Source organism: Heterocephalus glaber, unplaced genomic scaffold (genome assembly GCF_053883595.1).
Source record: "Heterocephalus glaber isolate CG9 unplaced genomic scaffold, H.glaber_assembly_v1.0 deba00001497, whole genome shotgun sequence".
In the NCBI taxonomy this organism is placed as follows: domain Eukaryota; kingdom Metazoa; phylum Chordata; class Mammalia; order Rodentia; family Bathyergidae; genus Heterocephalus; species Heterocephalus glaber.
Genome location: NW_028258320.1, coordinates 14,225,353 through 14,245,416, shown reverse-complemented (window position 1 = coordinate 14,245,416; position 20,064 = coordinate 14,225,353). Strand labels below are relative to the sequence as shown.

Genomic DNA, 20,064 nt, shown 5'->3' with positions numbered 1-20,064 from the left:
TTGAATTTTTTTTTTTTTTTTTTGTATGGGGTATTGAACTCAGGACCTTGTGCTTTCCAGGAAGGTGCAGCTGTTGAATGGTTTTTTAAAGCATTGCTACAGTGGTGGGAAATCTGTGGCATGCATGCTGCAGTAGGCTATTTGTATCATTGAAAGCTCTAAAAGGTTCTTCATCACTGCTCCAGCATCTTCATTATAATCCACTTTACAGGCAAGAGCAAGATCCTGGGCTGCCTCTTCCCAGTGGCCCAGAAGTCTGTGCGCCTTCCTTTGCCACTTGAAAGACTGAGCTGAACCTGGATTGATTTCTGTGGCTCTGTCATAGTCTCAGATGGCAGCATTTGGCTTCTGTAATTTAATGACGACATTGGGTCTCTTCGCATACAGAATGGACAAGTGAGGGTTCAGCTTGATGGCATCTGTGAGCAAATCAAGGGCTTCCTGTGGTTCACCATCCTTCAGAGCTTCAGTGGTGCCCACTTTCTTATCATCTGCCTGACCTGTCATCTCCTCCATTATCTCTCCTTACCTGTTTGCTGAGGTATATGTGTCAGTTTCTAGACCACTTTCCTTACTTGATAGTCACCTATGTTCCTCTGCCCTCTTATTTTTCCTTCATTAATATTTTCTTCTGATTTAGCTTTGTGAGTAGAGGTGGTACTTTCTTTACCTTCCATGTGCTCCGCTCTTCCTGAGTGTGCAGAATGAAAAGATCTTGCTTACATATTTTCCTGACAGCCCGAAGTTCTTCACTCTGAGGGATATCAGAATGTGAGGTGAGTCTAGCGTCCAGCGAGGAATGTGAGGCTAAGGAGGTTGCAGTTCATTTCCACGGTTTTAAATTGTCACCATTATTTTTATAAATAATTGTGCTATGTATTTCATCTTCATATTATTTCCAATATGTAGATGTAAATTGTGTGAAGACTTTTAGAGAGTTGTAATTTGTTTTATGCAGTTTTTGCAAAATGTGACCCCAACCAAGTACCTTACCACAACGTTGACTTTGTAAGCATTGTGCATTTATGTAAACATTGAAACTTCCTCAGTAAAGGAAGTAGGATTCATTTAGTACATCTGCCTTTGTGAAAGATAAAATTTCTTGAGATCTCAGCTCTCTGGGCAAATGCACATATGGTGGTGTAACCCATTGAGAGTTTTCTCCCCTTCCTGCTCTCTTCCAAATGTCCCCTCTCCTCCCCCTTGAGGTTTTTGTCTGATCTGGAAAAACAGGTTGCCTGTCAGCGTATTTCAGATGACCAGTTAGAAAGCTGGGTGCACACAATTACCAATCATAGCAATAGGCATTTATACATTTTGCAAATTTTTAACCTCTTTATTTATGAATACAGTTTGTCTGCTCATAACTGTTAAATATGTTTGACTGTAATTGGTATACATGTGTTTATGCTTGTAAAAGTATGTTACTGTTGCCTATTTTATTTTATTTTATTTATTTTTATTTTTATTTTTTTTTGATACTGGGGATCAAACTCGGATCCTTCCGCTTGCAGGTCAGGCGGTGGAACCACTGAGCTAAATCCCCAGCCCATTGTTGCCTATTTTATAATGTAAAGTGGCCTATGAAGTATTGTCATGTTGTTTTTGTTTTTGTTTTTTTTTTGGTTTTTTGAGGCAGGGTCTCCCTTTGTAGTTCATGCTGGCCCTGAACTCACAATGTAGCCCAGGCTGGCCTTGAACTAGCATTGACCCTCCTGCTCCTGCGTGCTGGAATTACAGGGTGCATCATCATGCCTGGCTATGTTTTTGTTTCTTAAACAAATCCCATTTTTAAAATGTAAATAGATGTCTTTGAAGAAGTGATTTTTTTTTTCAGAATTTTCAGGATTTTAAGAATTTTCTACTTTTTTTTCATTGGAAATGGTATTATATTTTGAGTATTTTCTTTTACTTGCCTACTTATGACTTACATTAAAAGATTGGGAAAAACTTAGGTCGCCTGTGTGTTTATTCTGGTTTTTTCTTTCAGCATTCTAAATTCCTAAAATTTGAAATGAACTGGTGGCACTTGCCTATAATCGTAGCACTCTGGGAGGCTGAGGCAGGAGGACTGCAAGTTCTAGCCAAGCCAGGGCAGTTTAGTGACTTCAAAATAAAAGATAAAAAATGGGCTTAGGATGTAACTCAGTGCAAAGCCCCTGGGTTCAGTTGCCAGTGCCCGCCCCCCCACCATGCACAAAACAAAAAAACTCAAAAGACGAAACAAAACAAAAAACTGGCATTTGACTTTGTATCTTTATTTCACATATTAAATATTGGTTCTGTGTTACTTTGGAGCTTTCTAAAAAAACCCACCTAAGTTAAGGATACTAAATAAACAGATCCATTTTATGAATCCTTCATTTTGCCCAGATAGCTGATGGTGTCCTTGTGGATTCTTTGGTATTCAGACCTGACTTTTAATAGTGAAGAAAATGATGCTCCAAAGCTTCCCTAAATAAACATTCATTTTTTTTTTGGTACCAGGGATCAAACTTGGGTCCTTGTGCTTGCGCATAAGCATTCGTTTTTAACAATTCATTTCAGCTCAGTTAAAACCTTTTGAAACACATGCTTTATAGTCGTTTTATTTTTTTGGGATAGTGTCTTGCTGTGCAGTTCAGGCCAGCCTTGAACCCACTGTGTAGTCCAGGCTGGCCTCGAACTCACAGTGATCCTCCTGCCTCAGCCACCTTAGTGCCAGGATTATAGGTGTATGCCAGCACACCCAGCTGCAGTTAGAAGTTTGAGGATATGGATGCAGAAAGAAGTCACTTTGTACAATGTTGATAGCAGCATTATACAATAGAGGTGAAGCATGTGCTCTGAAGCTACTGTGGCTGTGTGATCTTGGCTGTGTTGCTTGCTATATGGAAGCACAATTTTTTTGCTAATAGAATATTATACTAGAGTTGTTGTGAGGATTGAATGAGATCATCTGTGTACCTGCCATGTGTTAGGTGATATTATTGGTTATTGAGGAGCTGAAAATGTCTCATGTCCCTCGTAGGGGCAGTGGAGAGCATTTAATGTCTGGATGGATAAAGAATAATTATGGGAGGAGACTAAAAGGAAATGAGTTTAGCAGGTGAACTAAAATAGTCGATGAACTACTATATTTTGAGTTTGTGTAAGACTGGTCATTAGCTGGACATGATGGTACAGGCCTGTAATACTGGCTACTCTGGAGGGTGAGGCAGGAGGTTCACAAGTATGAGGGCAGCCAGGGCAACTTAGCAAGCACTTGTCTAAGAGAATGAATGAAGATGCAGCTCAGTGGAGATCTTACCTAGCATGTGTAAGGACCTGGGTTTAATCTCCAGTACCCCATTAAAGGGTGGGTGTCATTTAGCTTAGATGAAACAAATGGCTAGTAAAATCAGGATTCAAAGGGTTCATTGTAGTATTTGATGATAGGATGCCAGTGGTGAGCTAAGCGAAGGAATTTCATGGAGTGATGGGAAGAGAAGCCACAGTAAAACGTATTAGAGGGCCAGGGATTTAGCTCAGTGGTTCTGGCGCCTGCCGAGCAAGCACAAGGTCCTGAGTTAGATCCCTGGTACCAAAAAAAGTATTAGAAAATAAATGGGAAGTGTGTTATAATATGGGCCAGTTTTACTGATGGGGTCCAAGAGCCAAGCAGTCACTTCCACATAGGACCTGTAAAAAATTTTCCTTGATGAAAACCTGTGGCTAGTCCTTTCAAATTCAGTTATTAGTGATTTAAAAAAAAGCAAGAAAATTTTAAGAATATACAGAGTATAGTTCTATTTTATATGTTTAGGCTTAGATCTAGTTTAACTTTTCCTTTTAGCTTTCTCTTGAGTTTTAATCCTCATCTGTTTTGCTAATGAGCATTTAAAATATTTTCATAAACTTGGTAACTTTTTGCTCTTATTTCATCTTGAACCTGTGATTTATTCTTAATCTGTTTCTTAATAAGCTTCTTAAATTTCAGTTCAGCTTTAGTCTGAATACAGTAATCATTAACATTTTTGGCCCCCATTTTCTTCCTAATATACTTTAATCAGCCTTTTTCAATTAGAAGAGCTAACTTAAACATGTTAAGTTGTTTAAATTGCCATACTCACACTATCTGATTATGCTAGTTCTGTAAAGCATTGTGTTGTAGAATTGGAATTTCTTCGATTATGTGGTAAAGGTTGTGTCTTTCCAGAATTTTTACTTTTTTTTCTCCCTCTGCTCAACTGTGGATTGAACCCAAGACCTTCACATTGAGCTCTACATCCCCAGCCCCTCTTTACTTTTTGAAACAGGGTCTTGCTAAGTTGCTAAGATGCCCAGGCTGGGCTCAAACTTGTGATCCTCCTGCCTCAGCTTGCAACAGTGCTTGAATTGTAGGTGTTCACCACCAAGCATGGCCAACTGGTTTCTTTCTCTTTTTTTTTTTTTTTTTTTTTTTGAGTCAGGGTCTCACTCATGTAGTTCAAGCTGGCCTTGAGCTCAGGTAATCCTCCTGCTTCAGCTTCCTGAGTGTTGGGATTGTAGGTGTGTTTAATTCTTTTTTTTTTTTTTTTTTTTGGTACTGGGGATGAACTCGGGTCCTTGTGCTTGTAGGTGTGTTTAATTCTTAGATAGCAATTTTAGTCATTCTACTATTTACCAAGCCTTAACCTGGCATTATCTCTGTGACGTTGGGCATGATACCTTATGACTGGGCTGTTTCAGTCTCCACGAGGACCTTTCAAGGCCTTGTGTTCTCTGCCATGCTCATTTTTAGTGAAAGAGTACATTTAAATGCAAAAGTTAATTTCAGTCTTTTATAAAATGTTCTTATAAAAGTTTATCTGTTCCTCTATTTGTGTACTCACAGGGAACTGTCAGCCCTGCCCCTCACTGACACAGGCCTGCACTGCTACATAAGCAACAGTCCCAACCACTTCTGGCATTTTAGTCTAGGAGGGCTCCCTCCTGCGTATTGGCCCCCCCGTCCCCCTGTGCTGCAGCACAGGCCCCGTTACATAGACTTGCTTTGGTGTTCCTGGTTAAAAAAAAAAGTTGTGAGCATCTAATCTGTCCCCCTTCCCAATTTTGTGCAACTTGAATTACTCAATTTAGAAAGCTGAAAAGCTTCCTCAAAGGGGAGCAGGGTGAGTATTTATTAAATGTGTTGGGCACTTTTTTGTATATGTTATTTGACCTGGATAGAAACCCTGTGACATAAGTAGTTTGATCCTCATTAGGGAAATAAAGTAGGTTTCCCCAGTTCAGAAAACTAAAGGCAGGATCAGGAAAATAATGTAGGTATTTTGGCTTTTAACCTAGTATGATTTCCACTCACTTGGAAGGTGCTCTTTCTAGGGACAGAGACTGCATAAAGAGGGTCCTTCCCTGGGCTGCCTCTTGCCTCCTTATCTCTGCTTTCAGGCATGTGTGTTTTCCTCTGGTTCCTTAGAGTAGACTAGATGTTGAAAACTACCACTATCCCATTTTGCTGATGCTGGTTGCTAGGGAATATTATTCATGTTTCAATCTCAGAAATGGTTACAAAAGCAGGACATCTGTTTAATCATGTCATCGGGAGCAAAACACACCTAAAAACTAGGATTTGCCTCATTCTGGAAGGATATGGTAGGAAGTTGAGTTACAACTTTCTACTAGCTTGACTTGTCCCTTTAAAGTTTATTCATTTAAAATATTTAGTATCTGGGGACATAGCTCAGAAAGTGAGCACATGTTTAGGCCCTGGGTTCAATCCCCAGCACTGTAAAAGGCAAGAATACAAAAAAAAAGTTTGAATATTCAGACTAAGTTAAATGTGATAGATTTGAAGACTTCATATCTTCTGTCTTGTCAACACAGGTTGGAAAAACAGGACATTGTAAATGAAAGTGAGAACCACATATAATTTTAAACCCACATTTAAACATAGCTGTGTATTTCAGTGGGAAATTTTATTAGTCACTTTTCCTGTTGCTGGGACAACATACTTGACACCCACAATTTAAAGGAGGAGAGGTTTGTTTAATAAGTATAGTGTCCCATGATCCAATTGCCTTCCAAAAGTGTCACCTCTGAATACGGAAGACTTTTAGGGGCCATAGTAGATCTAAAGCATAGCAGAAATACAGTTCCATTTCATTGGTAAGGATTATGGATGGTGTGCTTATCTTCCATTTATAATTTATACCTTGCCCACTTTCAAAATGAATTTAAGGGGCCAGGGATTTAGCTCAGTGGTTTTGCCGCCTGCTGTGCAAGCGCAAGGACCCAAGTTCGATCCCCAGTACCAAAAAAAAAAATAAATGAATTTAAGGCAGTGGCTTTAGCATATAAAATAATTTTTACAATGATAGGTCTATACTTTTTTTGTGTACTTTTCAAGGTGTTTTATAAAGGTTTTTTTTCCTTTGCGAGTAGCTATCTATAGAGTTCAGTGATAGTTTATGAGCCTTGGAAATGTGTTTTAAGTTTTCTGCCAGAACAAATCACTTCTCAAAATTTTCTTTTTTCTAATTTGCAAACAAAATCAGTGTTTCAGCTTTAAAAATGAGAACATTCTTTTAAGCAGCAAGCTAGATAATTAATAGCTACAGGATATTTTAATCATATTGCTAGTAGTTATTAACCTAACATTGAATAAAGTAGGTCTTTTTTTTTTTTTGAGACAGGATTGCATTATATAGTTTAGGCTAGTCTTGAACTCGTGGCAATCCTCCTGCTTCAACTTCTTGAGTGCTGGGATTAAAGATGTGTGGCACTACACCTGGCAAAGTTGGGATTTTAGAAGGAAGATGTCAGGGGCTGGGGATTTAACTCAGTGGTTCTGGCACCTATCTCACAAGTGCAAAGTCCTGAGTTCGATCCCTGGTACCCCCCCCCCCCCCCCAAAGGAAGATGTCAGTGAAAAATGCAGACCTAGACAGAAGTTTATAAATACACATACATACACACCAGTTATATTGATGGACATATATAAATAAATATGCACAGATGAAGCAGGACTTAAAGAAAAACAAGTCCTTCCCAACCTTGGGCAGGTCCCCTTCTCCCCTGTAACTGTAAGTCCTTGTTCTGGTACAGATAAAATTGACAGTTATGTCCTGTAAACAAAGTTTATGACACTCCGTTCTCATATGATTCATAAAACACTGTCTTTTTTCAAACCAAAGTTACAAAACTGTCTGCCCTTGTCCTGTTAGGGTAAAATAGCTTGCTATGTCAACTAGAAAAACCACCCCCTTTGACAAAATGTTCAAAAGCTGGAACTTCTCTTTGTTCAATGCTCTTCCTTTTGTCCAGGAGTCCGTTGAGCCAGTGTATACCTTAAACCTGAAATAAAGTCCTCCTATTTCAGTCCATGGGTCTCGCCAGTCTCTTGGGTTCCTGCAGTACATAGGCATATGATAGTAAAGAATTTGGCCGGGCTCTGATAGAGAAGTATTTTTTTTGTTTAATACAGGGTAGGTCACACCCTATATAGGGCTTGGCCCAGAAAGATCAATCGTGTGATTTTGGACAGGGGCTTGAGTCTCCAATCCACTTAGAGAGGGAGTTAAGCTACATGGCGGTCAATCAAGTGATCACGCCAACATAAGGAAGCTTCAACATACACTCCAGATGCTGAAGCTTGGGTGAACTTCTCCGGTCGGTCTGCAGCACTACATGCCACATTGCCACATATCACTGCTGTGCCACATTGTCACATACTAATGCTGAGCAAGTGTTGCACAGGACGAGGTTACTACAAGCTTAAGATTTGGAACCCTCCCTGACAATGCCCTATCTGCTTCTTCTCTTGGTTTATTTTCACCTGTAGTTTTCATTTAATCCAAAACTTTAGCATACTAGCTTTCAGTGAATTCTGAGTCCTGGTGAATTATTGAGCCCAAAGGTGGTTTTAGGAACCCTCCAAATTTGTAGTTGGTGTCAGAATTGAGGGCAGTCGTGGGCGCTGTGTTTGCGTCTTGTTGCTGCTATAAACTCTAGGTATAGTGTATGTATGAGACACTTTCCTAGGAAGCAGTGTAAAAGATTCAAGGAGGATAAAATTCAGGAAAAAACCCCAGGAAGATGAGGCAGAGTAAAGGATTTTTGAGATTGTTAGAAAGTTACCTGGTTAGGGACAAAGGAAAATCAGGTCCCAGAAAGAACCTATCAGAAACGTTTAAAGCTTGTTTGAGATTAGAGAACTATTTTGCCTGGAGGATGGTTCAAAATGGATGTTGTACATTCATTGCTGAGGACCTGGAGGTGCACTGTGTAGATTAGGAGAGTAAACTAAATCAGGCTGTTCTTGTCTGTTTGCTTCTTGTCTATTTTGGACCCTTTTGCTGGCCCTATCTCCCATTTCTTTCAAGTTCTTATCCTGGGACTTTAAAAGGGAAGGTTATTTGTGGGGAAGGAGCAAAGCGATGAGGTGGAGAAGAGAAAGTTGGAGAACAGATAAAAAGCTGCCCCCAGACATTTTTAAGGGAGGAGATTTATTTGCTCTCTTGTGTTAATAGACCACTTAAATTTATTGTAATACTATCACATTAGGGACAGTTTTTTCTTATTTGCTTACTGAATTATGAAGTTCTTAAATGCAGGAAGTGTTTGTTATTTTTCTATCACCAGTCAGCCAGAGAAAGAGGGAAAGTAACATTGGTGCCTTTGTATATATATGTACCAAGTGCTTTGCTAACACTTAGATGTCAAATTCAGTAGTTTCAAACTTTCACTCTTACATTTTATAGACATGTTTTTGATAAATACCTCCACCCACAATATGATTTTTTATAATTTTAAATAAAACTGACAAATTATTCTTTTTTTGTGGACTCTAGATACCATGGTGATTTGATACCAGTATCTATTTACAAAAACACACAAGCTAGTTGTTAACTTAAAATTTTTGTATTGCTTTCAGTCTTAAATTTTATTAGACTTCCCCATCAGATTTTATCTTTATGTAATTTTTTTTTGTACTTGTGATTACATTTGCCAGTCCTATTCATTTTTTGAGATAAGGTCTCACTTAGTTGCCGAGGCTGGCCTTGAACTTGTGATGTTTCTGCCTTGGTCGCCAGAGTAGATGGGGATTACAGGGTGGGCACCACTGAGCCCAGCTATGTGATGTATTTTTATGCATTAAAGTCCTTCATATTATCATATGTTGCTGTAATAAAAATGTCTGTAAATTTGGGCCGGGGATTTAGTGCAGTGGTGCTGCTGCCTGTCTGGCAAGCGCAAGGTCCTGAGTTCGGTATCAAAAAAATAAATTAAATTAATAAAAGTGTGTATCAGTTCAATTTTAAAATATCTTCCAATCATTATAGTTAGCACATAGTAAAGTAACATGAATGTATTAAAATGTTTATTAAGGGCCAGGGATTTAGCTCAGTGGTTCTGCCGCCTGCCTCCCAAGCACAAGGTCCCAAGTTCGATCCCTGGTACCAAAAAAAGACAAAACAAAACCCCAAAACAAAAATGTTTATTAAATAGTAGAAAAGTAAAATTATTGGAAATGCATTTTTAAATGAGATAAGTGAAGTTATTTTTAAACATTCTTTCATTTAGTTTCAGTCTGGATAAATAGTTGTGGATAAGTAATACTCATCACTGCAATAAGACAGTGTTTGGTATCATTTTTATTTCTCTCTTTTTTTAGAGGTATAAGGTACCCTGAGACCATAATGTTAAGTGAAATATATCAGTACACAAGATTAAACATCACATGGTTTCTCTTATATGAGAAATCCAAAGTATAAATAATTTAAAGAGCAAAAGAAAAAATAGACAATAGGAAACAGGGCAGATCTTTTGTAAATAGCAACAGATGTTCTGTAAATGGAAGGGGACATAGAGATGAAGGGAAGGGGAAGACTGGAGAGGAGAAAGTAAAAAGAATTAAAATATGTTATGTACGTATACTTCCTCCCCACAGTGAATGTAATTTTTATGTACTACAAGCATGTACTAATTAATAAAAATATTTTAAAAGTTTTCAGCATTCATTTAGTTATCTGAACTCCATCAAATGATCTGTAATAAAAATTATTATTAGCTGATTAGTTGATAAGGTTCTTCAGTTCTCTTGGAAACAGAATTAGAAACCACCTGGCTTACTAGTTATTAGAGTCGCCAGAGACCTACAATTCTGGGAGATGTACCAAAAAGGCTTCCATTAAGGCTTCTTAAATAACTATTAATTGTATCTATTACTCTTTTGCTTAGAGGAACATTTCAAGAAGTACTTGTAAGAGTGAAAATTCAAAAGATTATTTAAATTGTTTTTAAACAAGGCCTTAAACTTTGATTCAGAACTAATCTGCTTAAGGCCATTATCTGCTCTGTAACTTTTTTTAGAAAAACTGTTCATTGTCAAACTAGTCAGATTTACTTTCAAGCTAGAAAAGCCTGACTTCATTTTTCAGTTCAAATAAGTGTATTAATATGTGTTCCTGTGACAGCTATCCATCTTTTTCCTTGTCTGAGATCGAGTCTCACTGTGTTGTCCAGGCTGGTCTGGATCCTTGCGCTTTAGTGATTCTCCCACCTCAGCCTCTTGAGTAGCCTTTCCTACTGTTCTGCACCACCGATACCTGGCTGTTTGTTTTGCAGTGCTGGGGATTAAATCCAGGGCCTTGTGCATGCTGGGTAATTGCTCTACCACTGAGCTACACCTTCAGCCCCTTCTTCTGATACTTGATCCTCAGTAGTTGGAGGGAAAGGCAAGGAGCCTTGTTTTAAATTTATTGCCTAGTTGACGCTGTCTTCCTTGCCTTTTATTGCAAACTCTAAGCTTTACTTCACAGGACTCTTCTTGAAAATACATTCTTTGATGATGAACATGAAAGAGGAATGCTAAACTTTTTAGATGAAAATTGTAATCAACTTCTCCCCAACTCTACAAAACATTGGAAAGTAGAACATATTATCACAGTTCCTCATTTCTGATTTCATTCTTTCCAGAAATAATGTATCAAACAGGGAACTCTAGAATTAGTTTATGGTACTATTTGAGTGTTTTGCAGACCAGGTATGATGGTGTATGCCTGTGATCCCAGCCCTGGCGAGGCTGAGCAGGAGGATTGAGAGTTCAAGGCCGTCTTGAACTAATAGACCTTGTCTAAAACAAAACAAACAAAAAAATGCTTTGCAAACAAAATATGCATCGTTCCTTGCTTAGCACTGTACAAGTTTTTGTACCCCAGCCTTATGGTAGGGATGAAAGAGAGGTACGCCATTCTTTATAAGGTAGGTAAAGGCATTTGCGAAAGGGGAAGCAGGGAAGAAAAATCAACATAACCCTTCTACTTGGACACTGGATCCATTTCATGCAGATTAGTTTTAAGAAAGGCTTTTTTACAAATGGAAATTGAAGACCTGGGAATTATTGTTTATTGTTGTTTATTTCTGTATACCCCTCAGTCTGTTTACCTTCAGTAATATAAATATGGTACTGTGAAAGATCCCTATCTAATACAACAACCTGAATTTACAGATAGGGAAACTGAGGCAGTGAGGTGAAATACTTGCCTGTGGCCTGTTAGGTACATATTTTAGTCTAAAACTCCCACAATGTTTTTTTTTTCCTTCTGTGTCATACTATTTAGTACATAGCTGGTCCAGAGTAGATGCTTATTATGCATTTGATGAATGGATAACTACATACTCTTTTGTGAACTCTTAAATATGTAGCCTTGTAGTAGTTGAATTTTGAATGCTGGATGGGAGTAATGTTGCCTATGATTCACTGAAGGGTTCTTGTGTTTCCAGGCTGGTCAGATTGATCTCCCTTCACTTCCTGTAGTGGTGTCAGAGGAAGTGACTAATAGAATAGTAAAGAACCATCTGCTTGAACCTTCCTGGTGTTTCATTAATTGAAATAGAAATCAGTAATAGTGTAGTAGTGCTTGTTTGGTAGGGAACAGCTAACCATATGTTCACAGGTTTTTTTTTGTTTTTTTTTTTTTGGTACCGGGGATCAATCTCCAGACCTTGGACTTGTGAGGCAGGCAGCGGAACCACTGAGCTAAATCCCCGGCCCCTAACCGTATGTTAATACGATCAGAGCCAGCCATAGTGGTATGGGGCTATAATCCCAGCACTTGGGAGGCTGAGGCAGTAGTATCACTGTGAGTTAAAGGCCAGCCTGAACTGCATAGGGAGACTGTATCTCAAAACAAAACAAAACAAAACAAAACAAAACTATGATCAGATGCCTACAGAGACAAATGTACTTCTGAGCTTATGTGACCAATATATTTCTGTTTCTGTGTTATAGGTATTCTCTGAAACCAAATGATCAAATCTTGGCTGAAGACAAGCACAAGGAACTGTAAGTTTATCAAACCTAGGTTGTATACACTTCTCTCTTTAGGAAGTAGGTGTATATAAACAATCTCATTTAAAAAATTATGTAAAGTACAAAGATGTAATTAACACTATGGTCTCAAGCACAGTAGGATTGAAATAATTTATACTAGATTATTTGTACTACATAAGGTTAAGATTGGGAATAATTGTGTGTGCACATTAAAATATGTAGCATTGAACTGGGTGTGGTGTAGCACATGCCTGTAATCTCAGCACTCTGGGAGGCTGAGGCAGGAAGATCACAAGTTTGACACCATCCCAGGCCATATAGTGACTTAGACCTTGTCTCAAAATAAAAAGTTTTTTAAAGAAAGCAATAAAATACTTTATATATACTTTAAATATTACAGTTTGTAGTGTGAATAAAATTTTGTTAGCTTTAAAAATTTTAATGTACTTCTCTTAGGGTTTCTGTTTTATTTTTGGGACAACATAGAATTCTGGGATATTTTCTTTGATATTTTTCTTTCCTGAGGTGATATTTAAAAGAATGTCACCTTTCAGGAGCTGAGAAGATTTTGGTTAAAAATGATAGGTTTGGAAATTTTTAAGCTTATCTCAGCCTTATGAACATTTTAAGATTATCCAAAGAGGGAAGCTTTAAAATTTTTTTTATATGCTTCTATTTTATTGCTAGTCTACTTTTCCCCCATTATGTAGTAAGAAAAATGCTGTTAATATTAAATATTATATAAACATTTATTGTTAAATAATGCAATAGAAGTATGAATTTGGGGAATTTAAGAATAACTGGGCCTTGGAATTGAACCATACTTCCTGGTAAAAGTAATGTTTTATCCTATTTGTAAATATACTGGTGCATTTTACATACTTCCTTTGGCATTTCCTTAATGTTTGATACTCTCTAATTTGTTTTTTTTTGATACTCCCTAATGTTAAAGACATTTATTTTCACATCTAACTCAGGTCCTTCTTGACTTAATGTAATTTTCATTTGTACTCACCTATATGAAAAATAACTTTTTTATGAAGTATTTCAAGACTTGTTTTTTCTTGAGATTAGTAATTTCGTAAGTAATTTGAACCGTTTTTAAAAACCTTCATAATAAAGGGATCATGATGTTAATTATAGAATGGTAGGACTGATGTGTAGGGAGCTTTAAGAGTTCTTACAGTTTCTGTATTCTCACTAACTTGCCCAAGCTGGTCTCAAATTTGCAATCCTCCTGCCTCAGCCTCCCAAGTATCTGGGATTTCAGGCATGTGCTACCATGTAATCTATTTTACTGTACTTATTTATTTAAAAGTGATTTAGCTGTTCAAGATATAATTCATTGCTCTAGTTAGAAGTTGGCCAACTTTTTTTCTTTTTATTGTGAAAAACATTTAAAAATTTTTTAAATTTACATTTTTAAATGATACAATAAAATATTACTATGAAAAATTTATTCATCCTATATTCATGCATGTACTAACCACCTAATTTTTCTCATTAACATTTTATTATGGTTGCTTCATCAGTGTGGTTTCCCATAAATATTTCAACACATATATCATTAACTACTGTTTAATATTTTAGAGATTTTTTTTAAAGTTTTTTAAGTTTTAAGAATTTCTAATAAATGGAATCATGTGTATATTCTGTTTTGTATAAGACCTCTTTCAGTCAGTGGTTTTTCAGACTCCTCAGTGTTATTGGTTGTACTGGTTCATTAATTCCTTTTTCATTGCTGATTAATATTACATTATCTTTTTAGTCGGTAATACTAATTCTTTTGGCTGCTGGTTCTCTTTCTTGTAGTTTTTGGCCTCTGCACTACAGAAAACTCCCAGGTGAATATGCTACTGTAAGAGCAAAATGTTAAACTACTTAACAACAGCTCTTCATGAACGCTGCCTATAAATAACCTGATCTGTGTCTTTGCAATTAAAATAGCTAAAATCTCACAGGGAAAAGTTTGAGAAGATGAAAATGCTAATTACCCTGATTTGATTATTAGACACCATATACTCAGTGCAATTGAAATACATGGTGAATGCTTAAATTAAAAAAAAATTTACAGTAAACAACACATTGCCTTTAAATTGGAGACGAGGTGTTACTATGTAGTTCAGGTTGGCCTTGAACTCACAACAGTCCTCCTGCCTCAGCCTCCTGACTGCTGGGATTACAGATGTGTGCCACCATACCAGCTTGCCATTAATTTCTCCTAAAATACTCCCCCTTGCTTGAAATACACTTATCCCATCATTTTTGCCACCAGAAGCAGTTCTTAAACCTGTCTTTCATGTCTTTATGAGGTGTGGTAAATATAGTGAATGCCACTGCTGTGTGCCAGCCTACAAAAAGGTGGGCTTGTAAAATATTATGTGTCCTCATCCACCTTATTCATCTGAAAGGGCACCTTGCACCTTCTGGCTCTGCTCCAAAGTCAAAATGACCATGAAAGCTCAGTGTTTTGAACTGATTTCAGGATAGCAAGGCAGCCACAACAGCATAACAAAGACATTCATGAAAGAGGACTTCAAGAACTGCTTCAGAAAATGGCTAGTTTGATGGGCTAAGAGTGTTTGAAGTGAGGTGGAGGATTTTGATGGAGATTAATGACAGTGTGTCTTTTTTTTTTTTTTGAGACAGAGTCTTGCTATGTAGCTCAGGCTGGCCTTGAATTCACAGCAATCCTCCTGCCTCAGCCTCCCAAGTGCTGAGCTTACAGGCATGCACCACCGCACACTGCAGTGTGTCTTTTACTGCAGTAATACTTACAAACATTCACCGTGGTTTTTAGACATACCTCATACACGGATGAAATTATTGAATTGTCATGCTGTACCCCACAAATGTCTACAAATATGTCAGTTAAAAAAAACCCCAAATCTGTTTGTGCTTAAGACCAACCTTTTAAAAAATATTAGAGAGCTGGGTGAGGTTGTCCAGGCTGGCTTGTAATTCTTGCAGCTCCAGAGGCTAAGGCAGGAGGATCCCAAGTTTGAGGCTACCCCTAGACAACTTAGTGAAAACTTGTCTCAAAAAATTTTTTTTTATTTTTTGTTTTTGGTACCGGGGATTGAACTCAGGACCTTCACTTATGAGGCAGGCGCTGGAACCACTGAACTAAATCTCTGGCCCCAAAAAATTTTTTTTAAAAAGGCAAGGGATATAACTCAGTGCTAAAGGGCTTGCCTAACATGGGTTCAGTCCCCAGCCTGGAGTTGGGGGTATAGGTACAAAATTTAATTATCCAGTTAATAATTGTATGGTTTATTCTTATGAAACATAATTATTGCTTTACATCTGTTCAAGACAGTCTTATTCAACATGGTATTGTAAAAAATGTGTCCGGCTGTCACATTGGCCCATTCGGTGACAATGTACCCTCATTCTGTCTATACCAATATGAGCTTCCAATGCAGTGATAATCTTGTTATTGCATTATGTGCAGTAACTTTTCACTGGAAACATTCTCAGTTCCTGAAATCTGGTGATTCAGACTGCGTGCACACTTAGCGACACGTCTCACACATGGGCTTGCTATTCCTCTGGGGAAGAATGACAGGAAAGAGGAAAAATTTGGTCAGCAGTGACACTTGTTTCTCTAAACTAAATGCCTAAGTTTGTTTTTATTCTACATAATAAAGACCTCAGGGATTGATTTGGGGTAGGAAAAGTAGAATAGTGAAAGCTGTGATGTGATTGATATAAAACGGTGGGATTAATACTTCGCTTTGTGCACGATTCCATAATGAACAGGTTAATTTGTCTTGTGTAGATTTTTTTCAGTCTATCAGAATTTTAGTTTGTTAATGAAGTAGTTTAAAATAAACTACACCCAGGCTTGGTGGTGTAATCTGAGCACTCGAGAGCCTGAAGCAGGAGGATTGCTACAAGTTTGAGGTTATATAGTCAGTTCAAGGCTGGCCTGAACTACAAAGCAAGACTTTTTTTCAGAACAACAAAAACAGAATTCTTCCAAGGAAAGGGTATAATACAATGCCTTTTCACCAACTTGATTTTTTTTAAAAAAGCTTTTATACTTATGAAATTAGTGAAATGTATACTTATAATTAACATTGTACATTTTATAACCACAACCACATGTGTGAAACGATACTAAACATTTTTCTTTTAGACTTCTCATTTCTTTGAATTATCCTGTTTAGAATCCTCATCTCCTTGTCAGCACTGCAGCCCCTTTCTCTGCTGCACATCAGTCTTTCATCTTAGTTTTTCATTTTTCTATCTTAGTTTTTTTTGTTGGTACTGGGGATCGAACTCAGGACCTTGCGCTTTCGAGGCGGGAGCCAGAACCACTGAGCTAAATCCCTGGGCCTCCATATTAGTTTTTTAAATTCCACTTCCATTGGAAATTTTATCCTAAGCTTCAAATGGCTTCTTACATAATAAACCTTTTTAATTTTTATTATTCATTTATTTATGTGCAGTAGTGAGGATCAAACCCAGGGTTCAGTACTCAGTATCACCACAAAAAAGAGAAGCCATTTTGACATCATACAACTATATCTTTATATGGTTCTTTGTAACTCAAAACTTTCATATGCATACTTTCATTTAATATTCATCAAACCTTTTAAAATAAAATGGAATTGTCACTATTTTAAAATGACAACTAAACTCAGAACATGAAGTGATTAACCCAAATAAGATTTTATTAAAAATTTTTGGGCCAGGGATTTAGCTTAGTTAGTGGTTCCGCCGTCTGCCTTGCAAGTGCAAGGATCCAAGTTCGATCCCTGGTACCAAAACCAAAAAAACCAAACAAACAAAAAAATGTTTTTTCTGGTACTGGGGATGGAACCAGAGTATTTTTTTTTTTTTTTGATGGGGTCTTGTTATATTGCATAGGCTGGTCTTGAACTCCTAGACTTAAGGAATCTTTCTGCCTCAGCCTCCTGTGTGCTGAGACTGTAGATGTGTGCCACCCCCCACCCCCCGCTAAGTTTCAACCCCCAGTTAAAGTTTTAAACTGTGTCAGCTAGAACTACATTTTCCAGAATTTCTTCCTCTCCTATATGCTTTCAGGTTTAATTTAACCATAAGAGAAATTTGTATAAGATTTGAGGAACAAGTAAAGCTGAAACCATTTTACTCCAAAGGTTGTCATTGATTAGTAGTGAGGGACAGACATGAAGTATGGGCACTTGTTCTCACTCACTCCTGTTCTCCCCCACCTTCCCGACCACCAGGCCAAACCTGTCACCAGGTCTTCACTGGAGACTCTTCGGTGGCAGCTGCTCATTGCCAGCTACACACCAGCCCCCTCCACAGACTTCTCTGTCGCAGTCAGACATCCTCAGGCTCATCAGTGACTAGTGTGTGGTCCTTTTTGAACAAGGTTTAATTTTTATAATAACTTTTTTTCTTTGGTTTTTTGAGACCAGGTTTTTTGTAGCCCATGTTGGCCTTGAACTCATTGTGATCCTTCTGCCCCTGCCTCCCAAGTGCTGGGATTGCAGGCGTGCATCATTATGCCTGGCTCAATAGATTCCTTATTTCTTAATACTCTTAATGGCTTTGGATCCTGACACACCAGAGTTATGGCATGTGACAAAATTGATACACAACTTTATGTATGGCCGAATGGTCTCTATGGTGAACATACTAAATCTATCAGACTTCCATACTACTCCAAGTACAGGGTTCCTGTGCCAGTATCAGCTATAGAAAATTAAATTTGCATGAGAATCTTGCTATTATTTATGACTTGGGTTTCACAATAGCATGTTAGCTAGAATGAGGAAACCAAGTGGCCTCTTCCCCCTCCCTGTATTTCCTGAGAATAGAGTAGTCATTGGTACTGTCATGATCAACAGCAAGATGTGAGTGCGTCTTTCTTCACATACACACAAAAACAGGTCAAGAAATATGTGGTCAATAATCAGAAAATTTCAAAGCTCAGGTTGTAATGATATTCAAAGTGTGCTAGAGCTATACATCTTCCAGTGAGGTGGCCTGGAGACCAATCTACACACATGTCACATTAAAATAGCTGAAGATGTCCTCACTGCCTGTCGTCTAACAGGAACTTTGCCCACACTGCTTTCTTACTTCTGACACCGAAGCTGTTATGTGGATTAGTTCCATTCTCCAGAGGCTCAAGAGCGGATTTCATCTAAAAGGACATCTTAGCAAAACTGAACAAAAACCTTATCAGTTATTAAAGGAATAAATGAACTTTTATGATGTGCCTTTTTGGAACTGGGATGCAACCTCATAGCATACTGCTTCTGTTTTGAGTTGTTGATGCAAATGATTAGTTGACTAATCATTAAAGTAAAGCTTTACAGGATAATCTGAACTCATGGTTCTGAATGGAAATCCAGTATTCTAACACACTAGGTCTTTTCCTGAAGTTCAGTCTATTATGACTTTATTCTTGGTGATGTTAGCTCCCTCTTGTAGAATATCATTAAGATTGCAACTTGGTTTTTCAATAATTTGGCAAAGCCATTGAAACATTATTTTCATTATTAAATTTTCTTGTGAACTTTTATTTTATATCCTAATGACTTGCAAGTTGTATATATATTTTTTAGTATAAATGTTACCTTTATAAAAGGGTCTTATAGTTGGGCATGGTGGCACATGCCTGTAATCTCAGCACCTGGGAGGCCAAGGCAGGAGGATCACAAGTTTGAGTCTCACCTGGGGAACTTAGTGAGACCCTGTCTCAAAATTTAAGAAAGGCTGGAATGTAGCTCAGTGTGAAGGCCCTGAGTTCATTCTCTAGTGCTGGAAAAAATAAATGTATCTTACTTTGTATATGCTAGGTTTTAATAGCATATACAAAATGAAAATGATCTCCAGAGAGAGTTGTGATTTCTAAATGTTTAGGTCTATTTTGTCTTAGACAAGAGGAGATAGGAAAAAATCCTACTGGAAGATTTAGGAGAAAAAAACATTTTGAAGTTTAAGTGAATCCTATATGTCATATTTGAAATTATCCTTCTTTTGATATTTTTTAGAGTTTTTCCACTATTGAATTGGGTGGGAAAATACTAATTAAAGGATTGTTATTATTTTATCTCACAGAGAAGGAAGAAACAAAATTTCCCCATAGGAGAAAGTGCAAAGAGAAATATCTTGGTAGGGTCTGAATTTTAATAAGGAAACAGAAGAAGCTGTGGATGGTGGCGCATGCCTGTAATGCCAGCACCCTGGCAGACTGAGGGAAGAGGGCCACAATTTCAAGCCTAGCTTAGCAAGACCCGGTCTCAAAATAAAAAGGGCTGGGGGCCGGGGATTTAGCTCAGTGGTTTCGCTTCCTGCTACGCAAGCGTAAGGACCTGAGTTCAATCCCCAGTACCAAAAAAAAAAACAAACCAAAAACTAAAAAAATAAAAAGGGCTGGGATGTAGTTCACTGTGAAGCCCTTGGGTTTAATCTCCAGCACCACACACACACACACACACCCCAAAAAAAAGGGAAAGGAAAGGGGAAAAAATATTTCACATATATGGTTTCCATGAATTTATGCTCTTGTAGGGAAATCTTTTGTTATCAAATTCTACTGTACATTTCCCTGTGTAGAAGTGTGAATATTTCTTTCACCGTTACTTTCTCTCCTTTCTGCCTTTAACCCATTATGTATTAAATAATAAATTGTATAATTAGCTCTTTAAAGATGTTTTTCCTGCTATAATGTAAGGTCTGACAGGACTTCCAGTGTGGAATTTAGAAAAGTGAGCACACTTGTGTCAGCCACAGAGCTAGGGACTAACACAGAGTAAGGAGGATGGGAAAAATCTAAGGTGCATACA

General features: G+C 37.7%; 1 protein-coding gene and 1 pseudogene across 5 annotated transcripts in view; one reads left to right on the top strand and one right to left on the bottom strand.

Annotated features, from left to right (window-relative positions):
- Adk (adenosine kinase) overlaps positions 1-20,064 on the top strand; it is a 538,665-nt gene that overhangs the window by 78,329 nt on the left and 440,272 nt on the right. For all 5 annotated transcript variants that reach the window (XM_004846317.3, XM_004846320.3, XM_087185402.1 and 2 more), the window contains exon 3: positions 12,233-12,286. In XM_004846317.3, the coding sequence (XP_004846374.1) occupies positions 12,233-12,286 (54 nt within the window). The remainder of the gene's footprint in view (positions 1-12,232; positions 12,287-20,064) is intronic.
- On the bottom strand, positions 97-7,635 carry LOC110349548 (hsc70-interacting protein-like; annotated as a pseudogene).